The 10,597-nt window shown below is 36.1% G+C and overlaps 1 protein-coding gene across 1 annotated transcript; it reads left to right on the top strand.

Moving 5' to 3' along the window:
• Window positions 1-8,859: 8,859 nt before the first annotated feature.
• LOC102519351 (60S ribosomal protein L12-like) lies at window positions 8,860-10,314 on the top strand. The gene is given in 3 exon segments (XM_032474688.1): window positions 8,860-8,896; window positions 9,676-9,854; window positions 9,856-10,314. Coding segments are annotated over 3 exon segments (591 nt in total). The 3' UTR covers window positions 10,231-10,314.
• Window positions 10,315-10,597: the final 283 nt, after the last annotated feature.

The following is a 10,597-nucleotide window of genomic DNA, read 5'->3' as shown; positions in this document are numbered from 1 at the left end:
GGAGACAATGCATATAAAGCAAGCATCAGTAATGCTCCAGCAACATTTGGCTCTGGATGTGAATGTGGGTTCTAGTGCTACACACGTACTTCTCTGTACAGATCTTATGTTCAGAGAAAGAATGAATCACTTTATGTCACTTCACACGACACAGCATACTCTGACTTGGGCTGAAGTGGTTCTTTGCTCTACATAAATGGGTAATAACCAGTAATACTTATTAAACACTTACTACATGCCAGTAACTGTTTTAAAAACTGTATGTGAATTAACTCAATGTCACAATAACCTTCGGAGGTAAGGTTCATATACCAGATGAATAAATGGAAGCACAAAGAAGTTAAGTAATTTTTCTGATATTCACAGTAAGAAATAGAGCCATAATTTGGACCCTGGCAGTGTGTCTGACTCCAGAACCAACACACTGAATCACATTCTCCATTGTCTCTCATTAAGAAAGAGTTTATCTAACCCATTAAAATATTATGCAATACTACAAAGCACATTTAACCCATTAAAAAGAACAAATGGTTTAAGATATTTAGTCTATTAGTAAAAAAAAAAAAAAAAAAAGCCTGAAAGCAGATGTTTTTCCTCATGTATAAGTTTTATCTATTCATTACAATAAAGCCTATATTTGTAAACACTATAAAGAGCTAACTTAAATTGTTATATGAACTTGAAACACAGTGCAGATTTATGTATACAATGATCGCTTATCTGAGAGCCTGATTTACTAAACTACCCTGCTTTGTAAGCCTTATAATTCAAATCCTCTCTAACATCTCATTTAAACGCGAGATGAATTTACTTTAAAGAAGACCCAAAGAGATCTCGTTAAATCCCTTTATAAAAAGAGATGTTCTTTAGGTAAATCCATGAGAGGATGCTTTCTCCAAGCGCTCTACATTTCTTTGCATGCAGCTTAAATTCAATCTCAAGTAATTCCAATTTCTGAGGGTGCATTGTAATAGCCACGTTTGTTTAAAAATCCAAAGTGTTCCAACCCAGCAATTATTCAGATTTAGAAAGGTTTTATTGTAATGCTAAATCTTTGAATCTGTTCTTTCTCTACAACAACAATGCTCAAGATTATAAAGAAGAAAGTGAAAAAAGAGCTAAATCTTGGCTTTCAATTGCCAAGACAAGACATTTCCCTCGGTTTATATCTTAAGTCTTATAACATCTTGGCTGTGAATTTACTGGGAAGCATGGAAGTGTTATTAAACTTAATTTTCTCAAGAGCATCCAAGTATAAAAATGTAGGCTACATATACCACTGTATTGGTATTTCCTTTCCCTCAGCCCTCTTTTTAGCCTCGTCTGACTTATAATATCAAGGGACAAAATAACACTATCAAGGATTTTCAGAGATTGTAATTTAGACTTTGGTCTCTCTCATGGCCACCTATTTATTCCTAAATGTACCTTGGCATTAACTGTTTTTTTTTTTTTGTTTTTTTTAAGTGCAGTATTTGGAATTTGTAGGTGCTTGAATCTAGAAGAGCTAGTTGTTATTAATCAAATTGAACACTGGATGGCAGTCCGCACTAATAATAGAAATAAAGGCTATTGATAAAATAGGAAGGGCTGATTTGAAATAACACCCTAGGCAGCCTAAGTAGCTTGCCAATTTTAACAGCTAAAAAGTCAGCAAAGAAGAACTTCAAACAAAGATGGTGACAGAATCAGAATGTTAAAAATAGTGAGCTTACTTAGTATCATCATGAATATGTGAATATGCTGCTGTTGACTTGACAACATTGTGCACCCAAACCAGCTTCCCAAGTTTTCCTCCAGTGACTAAACGCTCAGTGTTAGACCACAAATTACATTCACCTTCTTTTTTTGTCATCTGAAGCCCACTCTTGGCTGAAGATATAGCTAGCATGATTCTAGTCTGAGGTGAATTTGCCTCAAGGAGAACTTTCATTTAAATTTGCTTGATCTCGTCCTCAGAAAGTAACCCTGGTGGTTTCTTTCCTGCTTTCCTAATCATCTTCCAACTTTATAACCGAGGTTCCTCAAATGAAAAAAGGATACATTAGTATATTGGAGTTTTACGTCTGGAAGGAATGTTTAACCTAGAATGTCTCAGATAGCTCCATGAATGTACTCTGCATAGGGCTGGTGCAATAGAGTAAAATTGTTCTGAATTTGAATCCCAAATCTGCCACGAACAAGCTGGGTGAAGATGTGCAAGTCAATTTGTCAAGCTTTAAAATGGATGAATCTATGAAATTACACCCTCTCATAAATTTGGTGTAAGTTTTAAATAAATTTATGCATGTATAGTGCTTCAGATGATATTAGACCCATAATAGGCACTCAATGAAATTAGTTGTTATTATTATCATTATTATTACCATTATCAGCTTCACTAATATCATGTATTCCTCTTTCCTGAATATTTTCTTAAAGAATATTTATCTTCAAGAATATTTATCTTTTAGATAAACAGCTAACCAAAAGTATTTATCACTGGTTTAAATTCTTAATTAATCTATATCAGATCAGACAGCAGTATCTATTGTTTAGCAGCAATAACTAAGCAAACAAGGCAATTATAAGAAAGAAGAGATCAAATCATACGTGTTTTTCTCTCCCTCCATATACTGTCAACTGAACTCTCTGAGTCTGCCTATCTGTTGCGGAATGATGAAATTCTGTCATATTTCTGAAGAGCACTTTCTTCCCTTAAATGAGGCCAGTTTCAGCTACTTTTTCCAACATCCTTGTTATCTGGGGAGGCAGGAAAATGAAATGCATTTTCTGGATTGCTTTACCAGTTGAGCTTTCTAGCTTGCAGAAGAAAAGGATGGTAATTTCTCATATATGGATTCATTTAATATCTAATTCAACATATATAGAAACAAACAAACAAAAATATCTTAAGATTTCTATGAGCCATGCCACACAATGTTAGTAATAGCCTCCATAATATTTTTTCTTTCTGCTTAGAGATGATATCAAGGTTACAAGATTTGTATAAAGGCATCAAAAAGGGTCCTCCTCTCAGATTCAGCATTCTCATTGCCTCCCTAATGAAAGAAAATACTTGCTTAATGCTATGAAATTATTTGTGTAAATAAGTGACTTTAGGTGATTGTTTTATATATTCCTGGAGGAAAAAAAAGAATCTATCTATCTATCTATCTATTGATATATCTCATTTCTAATCACATGGTTAAGTAAGGACTCCAGAAATTGACAATGTGAACTTCTTCTGTCCTAAAATGCAAACTGGAAAACTAATACTCCTGCCTCCAGCTTCATTAGGAATTCATGTATACATGCAGACATACATACATAAGTGTATTTCCTAAGGGCAAGGACACATTAGCTCAAGTGTATAAATGTCTGTGGTAATTATATGGCTAAATGATACAAAAATGAAAATGTCCTGGTTTAAATGTTATTCAGATTCTGAAGATTATTTTTTATACCATTTAGGGAAGTGAGGGGTTAACTTAGATTCCAGTACCAAAGCAAAAGAAAACAAGCAGACAAACAAACAGATGCTTGAAATCTATGGTTATTACTGCAAGTCAGTTTTTAGTCCCTGCCTTGCATGAGGTGAAGTGGATTTAGTACTTGTCTAGGACTAAGTTATCTTTGGATAAAAACAGCTTTAAAAATTAGTAAATGCTAAATTGAAATATGAAAAGCACCATGAAAAAGTCCACGTAAGACCTGGTAAGAAAATTATTACCAAATGTTTCTCTCTTCCTCAGGAAGCACTGCACTCCAATTCAATGGCACACATGCAGTGAAGCAAATAAAGGCCTAAAATATTTTACCCTTGGTAATCTATGCCGAATGTTCAAGTGGTTGTTTCCATGGCAAACGCTTACCTTTTTCAGCTTTGCTGGGTTTGAGGGAATGATTCCAAATTCTTGTTTTTGTTAGACATTAATGCAGATCAAACAACAGGATACAAGGAAACCACAAGGGGTCAAAAACTATTGCAGACATGCACAGTTGGAGCAAATTATGAACAACAAGACGTACAAAACACCCAACTGTCCTTTCTGAGGCATCAGAGTCAAAAGGAGGGCACTTATTATTTTCTGAGGATAGCACTAGTTTACAACCATTGTCCTAGAAATACTTTAATAGCTCCAACTTTCACTCTCAAAGTATCCTGCTTTGTGTAATAAATTATATGATTATAGTAGGTAGAATGTTAAAGAAATGAGCATCACCCAAGATAAAGTTTCTCAGCATTACTAATTGTCTCAGGAGAAAAATAAGCATATCATTTATTTTCCTATTCTCCAGCCTTGGGAAGGGGCTACATGGATCTCACCAAATTAAAATTTGGGAGTAAGAAAAAGATTTAGAGTGCTGGATCCTTAACTAAACATGGAGAGAACCCAAAGATCCTTTCATTTACCATCTCAGAAAGCTGTCAGACTGTTCCTCAAAAAAAAGAAAAAAATCTGTAAATATAGAATTAGCATATGGCCTATCAATTCCACTCCTGGGTGTATACCCAAAAGAATTGTAAACAGATATTTAAATAAATATCCATACACAATATTTACAATAGCACTGTTCATAACAGTCACAATCCAAATATCTATCAAGTAATTAATGAATTTAAAAATGTGGCATATCCATACAGTGGGATATTATTTGACAATAAAAAAGAATGATGTAATGATACATGCTACAATATGGCTGAATCTTGAAATACTATGCTGAGTGAAAGAAACCAGACAGGAAAAGTCACATTTTTAATAATCTCATTTAAATGAAATATCTTGGAAAGGCAAATACACAGAGACAAAGTAGATTAGCGGTTGCCAGGGGCTGAGGGAAAGTGAGGCAAGTTAGAGAATTATGGCTAATAGGTATGGTGTTTCTTTTTGGAGGGGTGATAAAAAATGTTTCAGAATTAGATTGTGGTGATGTTTACTTAACTTTGTGAATATACAAAACATCACTGAATTGTACACTTTGAAAGAGTGCATTATGTGGCATTTGAATTATAACACAAAAACAAAAAAAAATAGGACAGTCAGAAATTATAGAAGAGGAACTTGTTTTGGAAACATTACCACTTCCCTAGTCCAATATTTTTTGTCTTGCTTTTTGTGTTTCCCCTAGTGATTAGCAGTGAAAAATCTCTCTCTCTCTCTCTCACCTGGGTGCAGGTCTTCAAGGTAGTTCAGAAGTAGAAAGAACATGGTTGAGGAGATAGTGTTTCAATCAGCAGCCAGACTAGAAGGGAAAGGCCAACCAAGGATAAAGAAATACATTAATTAATATCTAGACAAAGGATAACATAGGGAACAGGTCTGACTATAAACAGTCCTACCCTAGGATTGAAACCCACGTGGAACTGATCAACCAGGGATACAGACAACATCTACAGGATTCTTAAATACTTAAGGATCTCATTAAGAATTTCCTCTGGTACCTAATGACTGTTCGAGCCAAATTGACAGAATGCTGTGTCATGGCTGATGTCCTCAAACATTTGCCAAGTCAACATTTGTCTTTTTAATTTACCATCTTTTAGGCTCCTTGTAGGAATAGTGTGATAAAAAATTAGGACACAAGTGCCAACACAGCAATAATCTAGAAATCTGCTGATTGTTGATGGATATTAACAATCTGACCAATAACTATGACCCAGGCAGTAACATTCACCATTACTTATTGCTTAATTTTTTAAAAATCATAAATTCAGAGGCTCAAAATAACATTGTATTTTGTCACAGTTTCTGTGGCATGGAGTCTGGGAAGGACTAAGCTGTCCCTTCTTCTTAGGGTCTCACAAGACTGGAAATCAAGGTGTCCAGTGCTACATTCTCATCTGGACCCCCAACTGGAGGAAAATACCCTTCCAAACTCATTCAGATTGTTGGCATATTTTGTTTGTTTTTGTAGCTGTAGAGGCTTCTTCCTGGCTACTGGCTTGAAACCACTCTCAGATCCTAGAGTCTATTCCATGCAGGCCTCCTAAAATGGTTATTTCTCCAAAGCTAACAATGAAGAAACTCTAGAGTAAGTCTGTTAGCAAAACAGAATTTTATGTAACCTAAATCATCACAAAAGTGGCGTGATATGTATTTTGCCATATTCTAACAGTTGTAATCAAGTTACAGGTCCTGGCAACACTCAGTGGGGAGAGGATTCCACAAAGATGTCAACACCGAGAGGCAGGAATCACGAAGCCATCCTAGGTTCTGCTCATCTGAAAATGGGGACTGCTTTTTAAGTAATTTTAATGATGGATTTTTGCAGCATTAACTGAACCATCTCAGTTTTAAATTCCTCGAAATAAAGAAAGTTTCTCTGTGTCCTTTATCCATTTGCCCACCATGACTGAAAAGTGAGAACTTTATGAAATGCTGGCAACATTTTCACCCTCTTATAATCACAAGTTATTCCTGACTCTATCTTCAGCCTTGCTCAGACCTTTATCGGAATGTGGGGTCTATTTTGGGGCTCAGCGATGTAAGCAAGATGTAGGAAGATGCCCGAAGGAAAACAATGATTAAGGGATTGGAAATAAATTCTACAAGAAAAATTAGGAGGATGGCAGCTACTTATTTCAGGAAAGAGAATGCTCACAAAAAAGGGTGGCCTTATCAGTATTATCTCCATATGTGTTGAATGAATAATTTTTATCTCGTGATGGGAAAGTAGTAAGTGAATTTAAAATCCCTTTAACTCGTGTATGTGTGTGTGTGTGTAGAGTAAAGTAAATATACTATATCAGTGAAAATGACAAACGTTACATAGATATACATGTTTCAATGACCCTTTGAGTTGCTATTAGGTACAGTCTTTTATTGAAGTATAGTTGATGTACAATGTTGTGTTAGTTTCTGGTATACAGCATAGTGATTCAGTTAGCAGATATGAACTACTACATATAAAATAGATAAACAGCAAGGTCCTACTATACAGCACAGGGTACAGTCCTTCTTAAAAGCAGGCAAAAGGCCTCGGACTATCACTTCTGTTCTAAAAGTTACATGAAAGGAACATCTTTAATGGAATTAGTTTAAAGGCATATCAACCTTTTCTAAACATTTAAGAAGCCAGCACAGCTTTATTACAATATGTGTGCTGGTTTTACTTCTCTGACTTTTAGGAGTATAATGATGTTATCTGAAGTGTTGAGTCTGACACAGTTTTCACCATACACATAAGTAGAATTATCGCCAAATGTATTGTCTAGAATGGGACATCTTTGAAAATGAAAAGATAGTCAATTAACCGTAATGGTATGATAACATGCAAAAACCGGAACTCGTCCCACACAAGTTCATATCCCTGATTGGCGATAATTAGAAGAATGACTAGGAGGGGAGGGTTAGTTTTTTCCAGGTCCCTGGCAAGCTAGACTTTGTACCCACAGCATCTAAGTGAGTACAGCTGAATAAGAGCAATAATGACAGGCACTTCCTATAGGTCAGGCCCTGTTCTAAGCACTTCACAAGTATTAACGTATTTAAAATCCTCCACAGTCCTGTGACATATTAAGATCATCATTTCCAGCTTAAATTAAGGCAACTGAAACACAGAAATGTTAAACGACTTGCCCAAGCTTCCACAGAGCTGGGATTCAAACTCTCTCATCTCCTCTCACTTTTATTCTCATATCTTCATGTCCTTCTTTCTTTCTTTCCGCCCCCACCATTCTTCCTCCCCTTTCTTCCCTCCCTCTCTTGTATCTCTTCTGTTGCTTTTATTTCTCTCTCCTTCTCTTGTTTAATCTCTTATGCTTTTCTTCCATAGTATGTCCCATTTTTAAAGAAGGTTCTGCTACTCAAGAAAAAAAAGATGTGTAAACCACCATATTGAATGTTGTCTAAGATTTTTCTAGTCCTTAAATAATTCAGCAAATATTATTTAGTGCTCACTATGTGCAAGAACCTATTCTAAAAGGTCACACAATATAGAAAAATCAGGACGAGTTGGAGAGTCCTTGAATACAAGGAGTGGATAGTTTAATATAAGAATAAAACACTGTCCAAATCACTGGAAATAAGATAAAGTATGATGCCACAGGAAAGAGTTGACTGTTAATAGAGATTTTCCCAGCATTTGAACTCTTGGCATATGCCCAGTTAAAATTGTTTTTGTATTAGGTCCTAACAAAACAAAATACTATCTAAGTTGCTCTTATTTTCTTAGGTAATAGTAGTTCTGTGTACTCCCTCTTCTCTCCATGCTTCTCACCCTTGACAAACATTTCTTGATTCACCCAGTAAATATTTATTGAGTATTCACTCTCAGTCAGGCATAATGCTGGCATCCATAACACTAGCTTATTTAAACCAATGTGTTTGCTTGTCTTTCTCTCCTATTAGACCAGGTCTTACCCAGGAACCTATAGATGGATGAGGGTGTGTGATGAAATTTCTGGAGGCTGTATGCAACATTTTATGTGTTTGAACATATGTTCATTTTCTGGACAGAGGTTCTAGAGCCTTCATCAGATTTTCAAAAGGTGCCATGTACCACAAGAAGTACCCCTACCACACTTTGAATTTTGTATAGCTCAGTGTTAAGAACACAAACCCAGATTCAGCCAGACCACCTAGGAAATATGTGATACATGTAAATTATATGACTCCTCAACTTGGGTTTCCCCCCAAGTTTAATATGAGGATGAAATAAACTGATTTTTGTAAATTATTTAGTATATTTCCAGGTATTTGGTATATTCTCAGTAAATATTAAGGAAAAATACAGTGTTTTCACACAGGAGACACCAGATCACATTGAACAGGTGATGTGAGCCTTTTTCTAAGGCAGAATTTCTCAACTTCAGCTCTCCTGGCACTATGGGAAGGATTGTTCTTTGTTGTAGCAGGCTGGCCTGTCCATTGTAGGATGGTTAGCAGCATCCCACTAGATCAAAGGTTACGAAGTAATTATTTTTATTAGATTCATATTTCACAGTCGGAGGCCCCATATTGATCCGGTACATGAGTGATCACTCTGTGGAGGGAACTGACTAGTGATTTTGATTAGTATCATTCCACACTCGCCTTCAACTAGATGCTAATCTTCCTTTAAGAGTCCAGAAGGCATAGTAAAGACGGATACGAAGAGATATTCACCAATCTCTAGATACCATGAAGTAGCTCTGTTAGTTCAGAACAGATCTAGATACTTCCAAAGCAAGAACTTGACTTCCTCAGAATCAAACACAAACCAAACTTTGCAAATAGATATCAAACAAACAAACAAACAAACAAACCCCGGCAACAACAAAACTACCCTGTCCCAGAAACATAATGTTTCTAAGGCAAAGTGAAAAGAACTTTTATGTCTAAACCATTTATTTCAACAAAGGAGATGTGCTAAAAAGTTATTAACCTTTCACTATATGAAACAAATTGCCACAGTGCTGTGATGGGCAATAAAAATGTTATGGAGGGGATAAATTTGGGAGTTTGAGATTTATAAATGTTAGCCACTATATATAAAAATACATTTTTAAAAAGTTTCTTTTGTATAGTGCAGGGAACTCTGTTCAGTATGTTGTACTAACCTTTAATGGAAAAATATGAAAATGAATATATGTATGTATATGCATAACTGGGACATTGTGCTGTACACCAAAGATTAACACATTGTAACTGACTGTACTTCAATTAAAAAAAAAAAAAAGATGTTATAGAGCTTTTGGCTTTTGGGTCATAGGAAGCCAAGGTGAAACTTTCTTTGATTGTCTGGAATCTGGGTTCATCTGCCACCTGCCACCTAAGTTCCACCCCAACGAGATCAAAGTCATACACGTGAGGTGCATGGGTGGGGAAATCATTGCCACATCTGCCATGACCCCCAAGATCAGCCCCCTGGGTTTGTCTCCAAAAAAGTCTGGTTGGTGATGACATCACCAAGGCAACTGGTGATTGGAAGGGTCTGAGGATGACAGTGAAACTGACCATTCAGAACAGACAGGCCCAGTTTGAAGTTGTACCTTCTGCCTCTGCTCTGATCATCAAAACCCTCAAGGAACCACCAAGAGACAGAAAGAAGCAGAAAAACATTAAGCTTAGTGGAAGTATCATTTTTGAAGAGATGGTCAACACTTCCCAACAGATGCAGCACCGGTATTTAGCTAGAGAACTCTCTGGAACCATTAAAAAGATCCTGGGGACTGCCCAGTCTGTGGGCTGCAATGTTGATGGCCACCACCCTCAGGACATCAGAGATGACATCAACAGTGGTGCGGTGGAATGCTCAGCTAGTTAAGAATTACCAGGAAAATGATTTAATAAAGGGTTATCTGACAACAACCACCACCAAAAGATGCTATGGAAATCTCAGAAATCCTAAAACATAGAAAAAAACCTGGAATTCCATATCCTAAAATCTTCCTTAGTAGCTACTAGTAATGGTAGATGAATAAATAACCCTAAGTACTGAAATGCATTTTTACGATTTGGCCATGATGAAGTGAGAAAGTGTGATATCGTGTATTTTTTGTCTCTAGCAAACGCAGCAAAAAGCAGCTTCTCTTTTCAACCCAGCCCTGCACACTGCTAGCATGATACACAGGCTACTTTATTCTGAAATCTTATAAATGCAATAGGACTTTTCTACTTAAGATGCTTGTTTA

The sequence above is a fragment of the Camelus ferus genome, chromosome X (genome assembly GCF_009834535.1).
Source record: "Camelus ferus isolate YT-003-E chromosome X, BCGSAC_Cfer_1.0, whole genome shotgun sequence".
NCBI lineage: Eukaryota > Metazoa > Chordata > Mammalia > Artiodactyla > Camelidae > Camelus > Camelus ferus.
This window is presented reverse-complemented; position numbering and strand designations above follow the sequence as displayed.